The sequence below is a fragment of the Colletes gigas genome, unplaced genomic scaffold (genome assembly GCF_013123115.1).
Source record: "Colletes gigas isolate AHSC1104 unplaced genomic scaffold, ASM1312311v1 Colletes_gigas_Sc00015, whole genome shotgun sequence".
NCBI classification, from domain to species: domain Eukaryota; kingdom Metazoa; phylum Arthropoda; class Insecta; order Hymenoptera; family Colletidae; genus Colletes; species Colletes gigas.
Window position 1 is genome coordinate 4300571 of NW_025106644.1, and position 16206 is coordinate 4316776.

Below are 16206 nucleotides of genomic sequence, written 5' to 3' on the forward strand. Positions count from 1 at the left end.
TGGCGTCGGTTCGTTTTTCCTTCGCGTCGCTCTAGGACTCTCCTGCAATCTTTCACGGAGGGACGAGGGTTCTGCTTCTCATTGGCGAATTGATCACTCGAAATAATACTCCCCTTTTAAATTTTTGCTCGAGAGCTATGGCTGGTTAATTATGGGGGAAAAATAGGTGTAAAGTCGATGAGAATTTTTTAGTGATAGTGGTGTAGGAGGTGGTGTGAGGAGTTGACACCATTTTGTCCAGGGTTCGAGTCCTGTGATGCATAGAATATTTTTTTTCTTTTTTTCTTTTATTAATTGTATTTTATTGCATTCCTTTTTCATATTCCATTAGAGAAATTTAATAATATTGACAATTTTTATTATTTCTTTTATTTCTAGTTTAGTTTTGTTAGTAAATTTAATGGGGATTGAGTCTGATTAGGAAGATGACCATAGCTCAGTGGTCAACGTAAGAGGCTAGTAATATTTTGTCCAGGGATCGAATCCCACAACATTGTGAAATGTTTTTTTTTCTTTTTTATTAACTATATTATATCGTATTGCTGTCCAACAACTCGATTAGGAAGATTTAATAATTTTTACAATTTTTATTATTTATTTTATCCTAGTTTTTTGTTTTTTTTTTGACTTTGTTAAAATCAACGATAATTAGATGTATCATTCCCTTTGTAAAATAATTGCTGATGGTGCTCGTTTACTAGATTCGTCGACCCCCCCCCAAAAAACCAAAACTGCTCCCCCAAAAAATTAAAATCAGTGAAGAAATCGGTATCCGGTTGAGGAAATTATTTTTTAACCGTGGTTCCCCCCCGTGTCCCGTCGCTTTTGCCCCTCGATAAAAGCGAATGAAAACGAAGCAAACGAACGAGCAATGGAGGGGGGTGAGCCAGGCGCTAACTAGAAAAACGTGAATTCGCGTCGCGCGATCGATTCGAGCCCTCTGTTTCCGCTTTGTTTCGCCGATTAAAAGCGTCACCCTCGTTCCCTCCGTCGGTCGCGTCTCCAAAGGGAGGTGGCGATCGTTTTTTGTAACCAGGACACCGTCCACAGGACCTGTGAGCGTACCCAGGATCATCGAACGTTCCTCGCGCTAGGTCGTAATTATCATTCACGGTTTTTTGTATCCGGGAGAGGCACACGGGAGTTCCAAAATTGTCCACGCCACGACGCCTGTCTTAGAATTTTGTGAAACGTTCCCCTCAAAACGCGCGTGGCGTCGAGCAAAAGTCTCCGGACGCTGTTCGAACGAAGACAAAAACTGTGGAGATTAGTAAAAATTCTGCGAATCCTTAAAATTAAAGATCCGTTCCCCCTCTAGATCCCCATTGGCTCGTAGTTTCGTAGCTGGTAGTTTCCCCCCATCCTCTCTTCAGACGCTGTTTAGCATAGCCACGGTGAAAACGGTCCTCTCTTTTCGCGGACGCTAGTTTTTTTGGGATTTCCCCCTCTTCCCGGTTCCGTAATTAGATTATTGTACGCTCGTGTCACGTGTCGTCGAACAAAGAAGCGATCGAAAGCGCTGACCACGCGGATATGACGCGCGAGAGTCGAAGGCCGTCGAGATTCCCTCGATGTTCGTATATTTTCTTAATTTAAACCCGCGACACACGTACGTCGCTTCCTCTTCGAACCTACGATCGACGAGATCTTTAAAAACAGACCTGGGGGATTCCCTTTTACTTTGATCGAACGCTTGCAATGCTGGTCGAGCATTTGTCAAGCATCCACAGTGCAGGGAAGGCTTGGCTGGTCGCTAAGTGTGGTTTGAATCGTTGTGAAATTCATAAATGGCGTCAAAAATTCAGTTTTGGGGGTCCCTTTTTCTAGGCGAATGCTCGTCGAGCGTTCGTCGAGCATTCGCCGAGCATTCATCGAGCATTCGTCGAGCATTCGTCGAGCATTCGCCGAGCATCCACACTGGAGTAAATGCTTGGCGACCACTTGTCCCTTTTCCACTGTGGAATGCTTGGATGTTCGTCGAGCGTTCGTCGAGCATTCGTCGAGCATTCGCCGAGCATTCGTCGAGCATTCGTCGAGCATTCACCGAGCGTTCACAGTGCAGTAAATGCTTGGCTGACCACTTGTCCCTTTTTCACTGTGGAGTGCTTGGACGTTCGTCGTGAATCGTCGAGCATTCGTCGAGCATTCGTCGAGCATTCGTCGAGCGTCCAGACAGCATTAAAGGCATGGTTCGAAGAGGGATCGACGATGGTGTCCCGTTCCACAGCGGAAGACTCGCAACGAGGGTCGATGAAACGCTCGTAGCGGCGACCGTAAAGCGTTACTCTATCTTCCGTCTGCGCGAATCTAGATCTGTAAGCGAGCGTCGACGACAATTGTCTCTCTTATCGGATGTTCGGTGGTACGCGCTGTGTGTATCGACCGTATTTGGCAATAACGATATTTTTAGTCGAACTATAAGGAAAACGAAACGGATACGAGAAGCGAAGGATGGAGGATTGGAACGATGGTTTATCGACAGCGGTTTATGCGCCGGCACGTTGTAACGAGAACACCCGATAGATGTAACTAGGAACGGATTGAAGACGTTTTAGCCAAAAAAAAGGTGTTGTCCGTCTTCGGTAGCTTCCACGCCTTACTCAACAGTGAAAAATAAATTATAATTCGTATTTAAAAATCCCCTCTCATTCATTTTTCGAAGAGGTCTATTTTCTAAAAATTAGAAATATTTTTTAAATCGCTATCATTCGTTTTTTATTGCAAATAGCAATAGGGGGGACTCATTTTTTGTCTCATTAAAAATCGTAAAATTTAGGAAATGGGGGGGGGGAGGAATTAAAAGCAACTTTACAAATTTTATTTATGTTTTTATTCACAGATAGAAAAATATATATAGATTCTTCTCGCAATAGCAATGAGGGGATGTTGTCTCATTAAAAATCGTAAAATTTTGGAGATGGGGGAGGGGTAATTAAAAGCAACTTTACAAATTTTATTTTTGTTTTTATTCACAGATAGAAAAATATACTTACATTTGCAGAGCATCGAATTTTTTAGCTTCAAATAAAGAGGAATTTTTTGATTTTTTTTTTTACAATTTTAAATCGAGCTACCCTCTGTATTTGCTAATCGTTATTCGTCCCCGGTGAAACGACAGGCCTCCTTCGACCCGTCGATGCAACGGGACAAACACATCGGTCGAAACGAAAAGAAAACACGAAATTAATTGGTGTTTGCGGAACGCGGGTCCGCAATGGCGGCGCCGTGCGTCGAAAGGGACGCGCGTTTACGCGGGAAATCGATTCGTGTTTGCGTATACCGGACAGGACGTGCTCGTTACCCACTCGAGGGCTTAAATGGGACGCCATGGTGTTTGCAGCCGGGGCAGGAGGGGGGTAAACGTCGATCCGCGACGGAATTTATGGCTAGATTGTGGATGCTGGCTTTTTCGATCGAGCCCGGCCGTCGCTGGTACCTTTATTTTCAGTGCTGGTCGTCGGGGACTCCCGCAGAAAGACACAATTTCTTTGCATTCAGAATAGAATTCCTAAAGTGATCAATAAATCATCTAACACTTTGACTGCCAGACCAAACTTCTCAAATTGAAACTACTTTATTTATTTATTCCCTCAATCGTCCAATTTTGTAGAATTTTATTTAATTTTTTAGCCTATAGTGAAGTGTCTTAGGCTCTGTATTATTTTTGATAAGATGGTCTTCGCCATACCCCCTTAATAAAACGTCGAACCTGTCGCTAATTTCGTCGCACCTATTCGAGAGCGATCGAGTTCGTACGACAGGGAAGCCCGAAACTGGGTTACCGTGTCGAATAACATTTTTATGAAACGAGTCCGCGGTACAGAGATTTTCCTTGACGCAGTGTCGTCGATAACGAAGCCGTCTCTTCTTACCCGCGGCCCGGAATACGATTTTAATTAATAATAATTTATTCCCGTCCGGCGAACCCGCTCCCAGGATCGATTACTTCGTCTCCTGTTTTGCCTGGACTTACACACCCCCGTGCACGCCTTGGCGTTTTCGACAACGTTCGCGCAACAGAAATAATTATTTCGTCGTCTGTACGGTGGCGTGTCCGCTCCGGAATCCATTAACGAACCGACGGGCTTCTCGTTAACAAGATTGCCGACAGAAAGTCGATAGTTAATTACGCAAATGAAGGGATCTCGTTAAGGGTAGCGGTTGTCCTCGATCCACCCTGGAACCGCGATGGCGTCGAAACGCGTGCGTTAATTGCACGCGTCTTCGTCGAAGCGTCTTTAGTTGGGAAGACTCGTGGAAAAAACGAGAGCGAAGCTACTGCTCCTCCGCGAGGTGTTGGCTAGAGGGGGTGTCACGGGGGACGGGGGGACACGTATCCCCCCCAGTAGCCACCTCACACGCTCGGCCAATGGCGCGTAGACCGTGGAGTCGCCAATGGAGTGGGGCGCCAATCGTACGCGTGCTCCGTTGACCGGTCAACTCCACGCGGAGGGTCAGTAGCGCCTCGACCGTCGTGGCGATCACATCTAAGAGAGGGGTCCGTTCTCGATGAATTTAAATGAAATTCGTGACTCTTAGGTCACTTTGAAATATGTAGAAGAGAAATTGCAACTTTAGGATTGTCTCTCGTGAAAAATTCTACAATTTATTTTAGTTTAGATTCTAGATTTGGAGTAAGATAGGAACAATGAGTCAAAAGAAGGGGTTACAGGGGACAATAGGAAACAGACGACCGAGAATCGACAAAGAGTAATTTCCAACGGTGCTTTGGAGACATTCGGTGCATCGGAAAAGGGATTAAGAGGTGAAGCTGAGAAGTAGGGTTAAATCGTCGAAACGCGTTGGAGTACAAAGGGAGGAGGGGTACAAAGCTTTCGAGTAAACAGAGAAAAAGAGGAATAGCTCTGGTCGGAGAGTTAGTCGGTGAAACACGCGAAAGTATCTTCGTCACAAAGGCTCTCTCAGGATAAAATGCCATGATTAAAAACTCTCGCCTTGCACGCGTGTTTGTCTCCCTCCGTGGGTATTGTGTCGGCTTTTTTCAGCGTCTCCCGTTACTCTCCGCCTCGTTTTTTTTTTCTCTTTAAACGACAACTGGGGAGAGGGAGACAGACAGCGGCCAGAAACGACCTCGAGTGCCACAGTCGGCGCGTGCTGGGCGATGGTAGATTGCACTCCCTTTCTCCCCCCCCCCGTCTGGAAAATTATCCTCGTCGACGAAAATGTCGTCTGGAACACGAATGAATCGACGGAGAAACAAATTGCCCCGAACACTGAACGAAACAGAGGCTTTTTAAATGCAGAATCTTTATTTTTTTTTTAGACAACCTACTGTCTTTTTTTTTGTTTAGACACTTAGAAACTGGCCACAATTATTTGTTAGAGAACATTTACAGTTAAAATTCAATATCGAGGATTATGTTAGCTGTGGAAAAATCGTACATCGACGGCAGTCAAAGTGTTAACGGCAACGAAAGCTCGTTAGAAACCTATTTAGAGCGAGCCGTTTCCGGGGGGATTATTAAAAAGCCAATGGCGGAGGGAAGAGTTGTTTCTTTTTTTAATTAAGCGACAGGAGCGAAGAAGTAGAACATCTTTTCGCGGCAACAGCTTCGTCGCGGAACAGAGACACCTATTTCGCGTCGCAATTACGCCTCCTCGCGTGTGGATTTAATTATTCCGCGGGAAACCGGAGGTGGAGGCCTGTCGTTTTCGTTTCAATTAAATACTGGTCGTTCCGCGGCGCTGAAACTCTCGCGACTCAAAGGGTATCCTTTGACGTTCCACGTCGATTGTTTTTTTTTCGTTTTTTCCGTCGCCTCGAACGCGAATAATTTAGCTTAAGTTCAGCTTAAGTTCTCTAGGGGTTTCGTGAACGTGATAGGATCGATTTTGTTAGTCGATGTCCTCTCGAGTCTGCTGGTCGAAAACTCGTGCAAGGATGCAGGAATAAAATGGCCACGAGGTTGCTGTTCTCGATTTCGAAAACACTGTCCATGGATTTTTTTTTCTTTTTATTTCTTCCTATCCTTGGTAACTCTGATTAAGTTGTCCCCCATTTGAGAAATGGTGGACACGATTTGATCAGCTTCTTCATCGACCAGTATAATTTCTGAGGCCAGCATGGACACTCGTAGTCGACAGTGTTGGAAGCAGCTCTCAAGACTTCCGGTAAGTAATACAAACGTAGCATTTATAGTGATATAGACTGGACGTCCCACGACTAGGGACATTAGAGATTTCCTAGTTCTTTTTCTCCCTTATATATAAAATTTATAGATTCAGAGTGAATAAATATTAGAGCTCCTCCCTTATCAGTAAAGGACAAGATCATTTGCAATAGTGAAAGTTATGTGGGATTTTTTGGACATGCAGAGGATAGAATTTCTTTAAAAAATATTACTACTCGATGCAAATGGATTTCATTTTGTTTTATTCAGTATGTTTGTACAAAATACAGTTGGGGAATCTTATGAACAGCAATGTTCTAACATCAGTGTTGCATTTTCCAGGACCAGTGTCCTGTGGCAATACATGACGACATCCTGCTGACCACTGCTGATGTTTTTGACAACATATAACGACTAGAGCGGTCTATTGCTTGCCTCTGCATGCCTCTGATTGCATCTGCTGGCCTCCATTTGCCTGTGGTGACCAGTGCAAACTACAGCAGGGGACTCCTGACAACTTCTGACATCATATAACGACTGCCACTGGCCTCTGCTGGCCTCTGCTGACCACAGCTGACCGCTGTTGACCCTCCCCAAAAACTTATGATATGATATATATGTATGAAAGCTTTGTATTATGTAAGTTCTGGCAATAAATGATGTAATTTCAAATAATTCTGTGTTCAAATCATTTTTTACCTTCTTTTTCCTCTCCAAATCCTTCCCTTAGTTATAAGTTACGTGCCACCTCTTTGCAACGCCGTCAGCATCTTAGAAATGTTTCGGATAGTTTAGAAATCCGGTGGCCTTGACCTTGACCTTGAAATTGGTTCAAGGCCATCCGAATTTTAGTAAAATTTCGAAGCCTTTGAAAATCTGAATGGCCTTGAGTTCAAGGTCAAGGTCAAGGCCAAGGCCAAGGCCATCTGAATTTTAGAAAAATTCCGGGCGCTTTGAAAATCTGAATGGCCTTGAGTTCAAGGTCAAGGCCAAGGCCAAGGCCATCTGAATTTTATAAAAATTCCGGGCGCTTTGAAAATCTGAATGGCCTTGAGTTCAAGGTCAAGGTCAAGGCCAAGGCCATTCGAATTTTCTACATATTCTGGTCACTTCGGGAATCCAATTTTAAACGAAAAAACGGTTTCTTAGAACTAAGGGAGTGATTTCGAGTGGGAAGGAAAGGTAAAAATGATGATAACACATAGAATTCTTTGAAATTATATCATTTATTGCAATAATTTACATTATACAAAGCTTTGGATACATATATATCATATCAGAAGTTGTCAGCGACGGTCAGCAGTGGTCAGCAGTGGTCAGGTGACGTCTGGAGATGTTGCCAGAGGTCAGTAGAGGCCAGCAGAGGCAAGCAGAGATCAGCAGGGGCAAGCAGTAGGAAGTACTAATCGTTTTAAGTTGCCAGAAACATCAGGGGTGGTCAGCAGTGGTCAGCAGTGGAGAGCAGAGGCCAGCAGAGGCCAGCAGAGGAGAGCAGAGGCCAGCAGATGTCAGCAGAGATTGAGGGAAGCTGGCAGTAGCCAGTAGTAATCATTACACGTTGTCAGAAGTATCAGGTGTGGTCAGCAGTGGTCAGTAGAGGCCAATGGAGGTCAGCAGAGGCACTCAGAGGCCAGTGGAGGGCAGCAGTGGCAAGCAGGGGCCAGCAGTAGCAAGCAGAGGCCAGTGGCAATCGTTATACAATGTTAGAAGTTGCCAGGAGTCCTCTGCTGTTGTTAGCACTGGTCAGTTGTGGTGAGCAGAGGCGTACAGAGGCCAGTGGTAGTCGTCATATGATGATAGAAGTTGCTAGGAGTCCTCTGCTGTTGTTAGCACTGGTCAGCTGTTGTCAGGAGAAACGTACAGAGGTCAGCAGAGCTTATCAGAGGCCAGCAGAGGCTATCAGAGGCCAGCAGAGGCTAGTGGTAGTCGTCATATGATGTTAGAAGTTGCACAGGAGTCCTTTGCTGTTGTCAGCACTGGTCAGCTGTTGTCAGGAGAAACGTACAGGGGCCAGCATAGGCTATCAGAGACTATCAGAGGCTAGCAAAGGCCATTGGCAGTCGTCATATGATGTTAGAAGTTGCCAGGAGTCCCCTGCTGTTATTAACACTGGTCATCTGCGATGAGCAGAGGTGAATAGAGGCTAGCAGATACCACCAAAGGCTATCAGAGGCCAGTAACAGTCCTCATGTGTTGTCAAAGTTCTCAGGATTCCCCTGCTGTTGTCAGCAGTGGTCAGCAAAGGCTAGGAATACCATTAATAACGTTACAGAAATCATCCCTGTTTTTATTATAACGTCTTTAATAGCAAATTAGAAGAAAAGTGTACATTCCATATTAATTACATAATTCAGAGCTACAGCCGGACTAGAATCCTGACTTTTAACCTAACCACAAATATATAGTATCGATAACAGTGTCACCAAATCAATATATGCATAGTCAACAATTTAATATATTTTATTAGACGATCTCGATCGATGATAAAACGTTCTATACTCCTGAGTTGTAGGTTGCAAGTATAAAAGTACTTATATAGGTTATGTTTGGGAGAAGAGAACATTCGATAGAGGGCGGATGGGTTGGGATGGTTCCAAAAACAATCGATGAATGATCGTATCTGTAGTCCACTCCGAGCACTTACTGGGTAAAAGGGAGAGGATCTTCTCTTTTGATAAAATACAGACGTCTTTAGCAACGAATGAGGCTACCGCGTCGATCGACGTTTGAGCATTAACGATCATACAAAGTTATTAATCTTTCATTCATTTCACCCTAAAGTCCAAGACCTGGACGCGCCATCTCGTTAAAAATATCGAGTCTCTCTATAGTGGCAAAAAAAAGACTGGAGGGAGTTACAATGATCGGGGAAGGAACGCCTAAAGTAACGATCTCGATCTACCTTCCCTGGATCGCGACGAAACGAGCGACCTGGGTGAGTACACTCGATCGAATTAACTTAATTTATAGAATTATTATCTCTAATCGTACCGAGGGGGGGGGGAGGGGATACAGTATCTAATATAAAAGGCACTAAAAATTCTTTTAGCAGACTTTCTCTCGTAGAAAAATCGTTCGCTTCTTTGTTGACTGGTTCAATGCTCACGAATGCCTTGGAGTTCTCATCCTCCATGATAATGTCAAAGATGAACTGCAGCCAACAAAGACGAAACGCATTGCCATCGAAAGCTGTCGACGATTTCACGGATCTTCTTCTCCTCAGGTTTCGTCTACAGGAAGGTGCTCCAGTAGACGACGTTCAGGATGAGAAAGGAGAACGGAAAGAAGAATCTGGAGAACTTGTCGATGTAAATGGCGGTTGCACGACCTTGACAGCAAGTGTCGTATTGCACTGTCAGGGGCCTGACGGGACTCCTGCTCCTCCCAGAATCGTTCCTCATCGGCGTCTGTCAAAGAAATTGCGATCAAAACACTGTGGACCAACTAGGGAAATTTAGGCCTGTACATTGGGTGTAGGTCTACCATCAGTTTAATACTTTAATATGCTCCTAGACTTCTGCGATGTTATTCACCTCAACAATGTATCAAAAGACTTCAAATAAATCCTATTTGCTATCTTTGCAATTACTGTTTCATTTAATTCCCCTACACTCTGATAGAAAATAAGAATGACACAGACTCCAGAGTATCAAAGTAATCCTGACTCAGTTAATTTACTTCTGAAAGCAACACAAAATGGCGGTGGACGTATTTTTCTAGGGGAAGAGCCCAATGTTGCTCCATTAGATGCAGTCAATTAAAGCGTTTATTTAAGTGCAACTCAGCACAGTAGTACCGAGATAACCTCAAAAAGGAAGAAAAAGTTCGAGTTTTGTGTCAGAGAAATCGCAAGAGTCCGCCTCGCGGCGTGTTAATTACGGTTGTCACGGTTTTAAGGCGGTAAAGTCGTAGTAAGTGTGTCAGGTGTTATTAGAGCTTCAGGTGTCGGTGGATTATTGCTCCCCGTCGTTCTCCGCGAAGCTAGAAAAAATATTGGATTCCGGAGCTTCGAGAAGAAACGTCCGAGCGAGACAGGCGGAGAGAAATTAACCTCTTTTTCCCCCGTTTCGCGACTCGTTTCCGGGGAGGCGAGCGGAACTCGTCCGCGGTTGCATCAATTCTTTAGCGTCCAGCGTTGTTTGCGTTCTCGAAACGTTCAATTTGCCCGCTAATTGTAAGCTCGTGATACATGAATTCTCTGCGAGAACTAGGGAAAAACAGTGGCGTATTTTTCTCTTATTTCTCTCTTCCGTGCTCGATCGAAATTGTTAATTGAGTCGACTGATACGCCCTCTGTGATTTTTTTCTCATCCCGTTAATCGCCTGGACGGTGTGGAAAGAGAGGAAGCGGAGTTTAGCTCGCCATTTTTCCCCTAGGGATATTCTAACACGAGAAAAGAACTAGAAAAGGGGAACTAAAAGTCCCTACTTTGAACTCGTCGATGGCCTCTCGAAGATCCTCGTCGGAGTAGCCCTTCATGGCCTTGGTGGCCACTGGGCCCATGTAGTTGTTCACCACGGCGAACTCCATCAACGAGAGGAACACGAACACGCTGCACGAGGACATCCACACGTCGATGGCCTTGACGTAGGAGACTGGAGGCAACGATTGCTGGGACTGCGTGTTCTGAGTCGCTGAGAACAAATGGAAACGCGTTTCTCGGTCAGCGGTTCAGTCCTTTGAAGGAACGAGAAATTTGTTAGGTTAGGTTCGTAGACATAGACCCTATTCTGCTTGGTGCACCGTGCAACAGCAATTGCATTAACCTACTATGCTGAATCACTCGACTGAATTACCAACCCGTTCCATTAGAATTCCAGTAGAGCTGGTTCTCCATCACGTTGGTACAATTTGCATCGTCTTACATCCACCCGGAAGGGAAATACGCTTTACGAAATATTCTCATTACTTCCTCGTATGAAATAACAATTCTAACCCTTTAATGATGAACACGAGTTTTATTTCTCGCCCCTAACTTCTTCCAGTCGATTTTACCCTTTGAAATTCATTCTAACCTCACTCAAAGGCATCTAGGGATTTTTTTCTATACCGGTACTTCGGTAATTCGAAACAATTGTAAGACTTTTAAGGATAAACATGCATTCTAGATCTCGCCCCGTCGATTCTACTCTTTGAAATGCATTCTAACCTCACTCAAAGGCCCCTAGGGACTTTTTTCTGTACGGTACCATTCAAATTTCGAGCCTCGTTTTGTAGGTTACCTCCTAACTCAGTCGATCTATTCATTTTTACTGTAATAATGCTCTTGGACTCTTGCATCGTTGATGCAACTCTAACCTAACCTTAAAATTCTGTTTCGATGGTGGGGTGCCAACATTTGAATGTCTCTACAAGTTCTGAGGACGAAATTCGAAACAATTGTAAGCCTTTTAACGATAAACATGCGTTCTAGATCTCTCCCCGTCGATTCTGCTCTTTGAAATGCATTCTAACCTCATTCAAAGGACCCTAGGGACTTTTTTCTATACCAGCACCATTCGAATGTTGAACCTCCTTTTATAGTACTCCTAATTCACTAGATTTATTCACTGTTGCCATAATGACGTTGCATAGTTGATGCAACGACTCTAACCTAACCTTAAAATCTACCTCTCTGTAATAGGGCGTCAACATTTGAATGTCTCTGCAAGTTTTGAGGCCAATGGTGGTCATTCTTAGGTAAAGGGGATTGGGTTCTTCCCGAAATAAATTGACATTTCTCTCACCGAGGGTCAGCAGTGACGTGACGCCCAGGGTGACCCTGGCCGGGATGGCCTCGGGTTTGATCCAGAACGCGATCCAGGACATGACCACGATCAGCGCGGACGGTATGTACGTGTGAAACAGGTGGTAGCCGAGCCGACGGCGCAGATTGAACACGATCTGTATGCACGTGAAGTTCCCCGTGGAGTACTCGATTGTGCAATCGGTCGTGTAATTGTTGGAGATGTCCAGCTGGGGCAGCTCGATCTCCGGATTCACCACCAATGGGTCTGTCATGTTCCAAATGAACACCAGGTCCTGGGTCGTGTGCGACACTGGGGGGAAGTACAATTCCAATTTATTCGACAACACAATTGTGGAGGCTTCTATAAGAGAGAGAGAGAGAGGAGGTCGTGTCTTGACTCTCCCACAGACGCCTAGACACTGACTGGTCAGTCGAGGAGCGTATACATAGAAACGGAGGGGTCAGTCGAGCGCTAGCGAGAGAGTCAAGAGCGTGGCCCTCTGGCGGCGAGCGCGGGAAACTCAGTTTTTATCCTACGGTCTGATTCTATGCATGGAGATGTGGAATTATAGTCGATGTAAGCTATACGTACGGCTTTCTATCATCATCGAACAGATTTGAGTGTCATGTGGGTAGGACTCGAACTTCATCGCACAGGACAGAACGAGGGTCAACCTAAAATGAAACGATTGTTACTTTCTTTAATTATCACACCTTTGGGAGTTACTTTAGCTGTCCTTACTTGGACATGTAAAGTAGAGTCTTGTCATGGTACAACCATAGGTAATGATTGGGTATCGACATCTCGTGAAAGGTGACCTTCTTCGCGTTTTTGAAGAAGCAGTCGGGCCTCCAAATGTTGTGCAGCCAATCCACGTCCAATATCCTGTATTCCTCGGACATGTTCTCCGGAAGTCGAAGCCTGGAGTCCCGCCAGCTTTGAGCCAGAAATATGTCCGCTACGTACGTCTGGTGAAATTGAGGGTTATTTTTATGTTATTAATGAACGTGAGAGCACAAAAGAAAATGTCTACCATGGATTCCTCGTTTATGGAGTCGAGGCTGAGAACGGTGACGTGGAAATAGACGATGGTGGGCTGTCCCAAGTACTTCGGTGCTCTGTGCTTGTCGTATTGCTTGGGGTTCAAAGGCAGGATGTCCCTCAGCGACAAAGAGGCTTCCTTTCTGCCGTACTCCTCGAGATCCGACTCCCTGAAAGAAAGCAGAAGCGAGGAGAAGCGAGGCCTGGACGCGGACACAGTAAATCGCGAAACCAATTTACTTGCCATTAAAATGCTTCTAATTAGAGAAACGCAGTCTCTTCCATCGTTCCTCTATCATATCACGCGATATACCACCTCCAGAATTTATATTTTAGACGCTGACACGTCCACTGTCCGTGACCCGTATACGGGCCATAGCGCCGTGCTTTTGGATACGCCGCTAGGAATCCGGACAGTGAACGCGTTGACAAAAATTGTACGAAATTTAATGGAGTGGATTTTTGAGAATTTATGGTGTAACTTTGTTTTTTGGAGGTTAATCCTAGCATGTAGGGTGTAAATAAAATTATCTGCGCTGTAAAAGCGCGAGTATCGAACGAGTCTAAAATATTGGCGCGATTCCGATGAAACAGCAATATCGCGGAAGCCATAATAGGTCTTCGTGCTTGACACACCTTTAAGTACGGCCGAGATACGCGTGTTCCTTACATGCGGACATTTTAATAAGCCCTGCCCTTATAATCTCTAGTAATTATCATCGATTCGGATCAATCTCTCGTTTTCAAATTCTCATCCTCAAACTCGGACTATCCTGGCCCAATTTTGCAACTTTTGGAATCAACTTTTTGCCTCGACTATTTTTAAAAATTTGACGTTTTAATTTTGAAATGATTGCAATATTAATGATGTTCGAATTCCTTGGGATCGACGTCCGGTTCACTGTCTCTAGATTATTGTCGATCGCATGGCGCCTTATAGCGCCGGTGAAACCTGCCAACCTGATAATCCATAACAAGACTTTTAAGAATTTTAGGACTTCCAAAAGAAATCTGTCAGTCGCGTCGATATAATACCTGTCGTTTCTCTCCCTTTGCCCGACGTATCCGGGTTTCCGGTTCACGAAGAAGAATTCCCCGGCTTACTGGTCGTGGACGTTTCGTAGACATTGAAATCGACACCAGATATACGCGACGAGGCGAGTCAGACGAAAACGAGTCGACTAACAACGCGTTCACTGTCCGGTTCCTCAGCGGCGTATCCAATAGCCCAGCGATGTGACCCATATACGAGTCACGGACAGTGAACGTGTTTGATAAATTTTCTAGTATACGTGGTAGTGTTTCACGGTTTCTTTCGTTGAATCTGTCGATTGGGGGAGGTTCGTTACCTTTCGATCTTCGGAAAGAACCGGTACCCGCGCTTTCTCGCCGAAAGTCGAAACGTACTGGACGATAGGCTATCGACCTTAATGTGCCAGCCTTCGACCTCCGTGGAAAGTACCGGTTCGCATATTTCCTCGCTGAAACTCGACACAGTCGCGGGTGATGCTGGGCCCAGCAATCCAGCGCCATTTTGCAACTAGGACGAACTCACTTTATCGTCTAAATTCCAAACTGTTAAATTTACATAGCCTTTAAAATGATTTTAAAAAGAGAATTTATAATTTTCTCGATGTGTACACGGTCCCAAGGTTCGTCCTTTTTGCGAGAGAAAATAAACAGCAGGAACAATGGCGCGGAAAGCGCGAGAGATCGATGGCCAAACTTTCGTAAGGGCAAAAATGGACACGTGGGTCGATCTCAGAGCGTTCCGAGCTTAATTTCCAATAAAAAGAAACATGCTCCTACTCACGGAAAGTGCAGGGCCGCCATGTCAAATAGCGTGTACAGGTAGCAGCATAGGATCACCAGAGAGTGTCTCGTCATTCCTGAAAATCAAACGTGTTCCTGGTGGAAATTGACGATGCAAAGGCGTAGCAAAGGTCGAGAAAAAGAATTTCTATCCGGATGACCCGAGGCAATGGATGTCAATGACCCCTTGACTGTCACTAGACTGTGGATATTTATGCAATTTGTGGGGAATTTTAATTTTTTCAAAAATTACAGATATGTTTCTATTTTATCAAATAACCCTTTGCACTCCAAAAATTAATTTGTAACACCATTTTAAGGCGTATAAAATTCCCAAAAATTAATTTTTGTAGAAGTGACCAGTCGAATACAATTTTGAAACGCTATTTTGGGGCACATTAAAATCGTCCCTTTTCCCCCAGAAAAATTACTAAATACTTCCCCAAAAAATTCTAAGAATTGACTTTAAAGGAGGTATAACCACTCGAACACAAGTTTGCAATATTTTGAACCACATTAAAATCACCGAAACGGGTGAATAAAAACTAGAAATTTCACATGAAGATCCAGGGGTGTCTAACGATCCAGGACTCACCGATCATCTGCACATTCTACCGTGTCGATTCTCTTTGTCCAACCAGCACTCTTGCTCGACTGGTATCCTCGATATCGCGCAGAGGTCAACCCACAGGCCACGTCCACCGGAAGTCCCCCCGAATATCCATCAAAGTGTCCGAATCTTTCGACGATCGTCGATGCACCACGATCCTCGGCGGATCATCGATTTGAAAACGACGGAACCGCTCTCTTTCGGGCTACGAGTGGCCAATACTTTCGAGCACCGCGAGTTGTGGGGGGAGAGGGGGGTCACTTCCGGGTCGCACAGGTCGCAATATTTCGGGCGTTCGTGGCGTAGGAAACCCCAGGAAGGGATTGGGGATGCGACCGGCGAAGGGTTGATTCGCCACTCGGCCACTGGTCACTGGCAGGGCTTGCTGGTTCTGTAAACCACCCTGTCGGTCGCTGCCTCTAAGCCAATTTGCCTATCGACTAACTGATTAAGCCCTACTTTCTTTCATCGTGGTAGACGTGGACATAGCGACGGAAACGATTGTGAAACGTCGAGCAATTTTTTCTAAATATTTCGTTGCTACGCCAATGGGCCAGGATCAAAATAATAAAGGGGGTGAAAAATATGATTGATCTCATCGTTCGACCTCGAAATTTGTCTAGAGATATGTTTGAAAAGTGGATGGGATATAGATTAGTTAGTGGGGGCGATGATTCTTAAAATGAACACATGTGATTCGTAAGTTGAACATTTTTGTTTCTTGCAAATCATCGACGATTTTGGGTGGTATCTGCTGGGGTTGAATTTTGCCTCCCCTGTACGGAAGGTGAACCGTGTCAGGGCCCCCAAAGGAATGTTCATTTTAAGAATCATTAGTCCTGATACGAGTTATGGTGTTTGTATTTGGAAAATGAGGAATGA

At 44.8% G+C, this 16206-nt stretch overlaps 1 protein-coding gene across 2 annotated transcripts; it reads right to left on the minus strand.

Moving 5' to 3' along the window:
• Positions 1–9132: 9132 nt before the first annotated feature.
• Positions 9133–15600, minus strand: LOC122399720 (glycine receptor subunit alpha-4). Of its 2 annotated transcripts, XM_043400613.1 has the most exons (9): positions 15310–15600; positions 14716–14791; positions 14252–14383; positions 12895–13072; positions 12603–12829; positions 12453–12535; positions 11859–12170; positions 10561–10766; positions 9133–9538 (listed from the first exon to the last, which is right to left on the minus strand). In XM_043400613.1, the coding sequence occupies exons 1-9, from the start codon at positions 15314–15316 to the stop codon at positions 9362–9364; spliced, it is 1398 nt and encodes a 465-aa protein (XP_043256548.1). In that variant the 5' UTR covers positions 15317–15600; the 3' UTR covers positions 9133–9361. The 2 variants fall into 2 exon arrangements, with proteins under 2 accessions (XP_043256548.1, XP_043256549.1); XM_043400614.1 differs by lacking the exon at positions 14252–14383.
• Between the last annotated feature and the right edge of the window lie 606 nt (positions 15601–16206).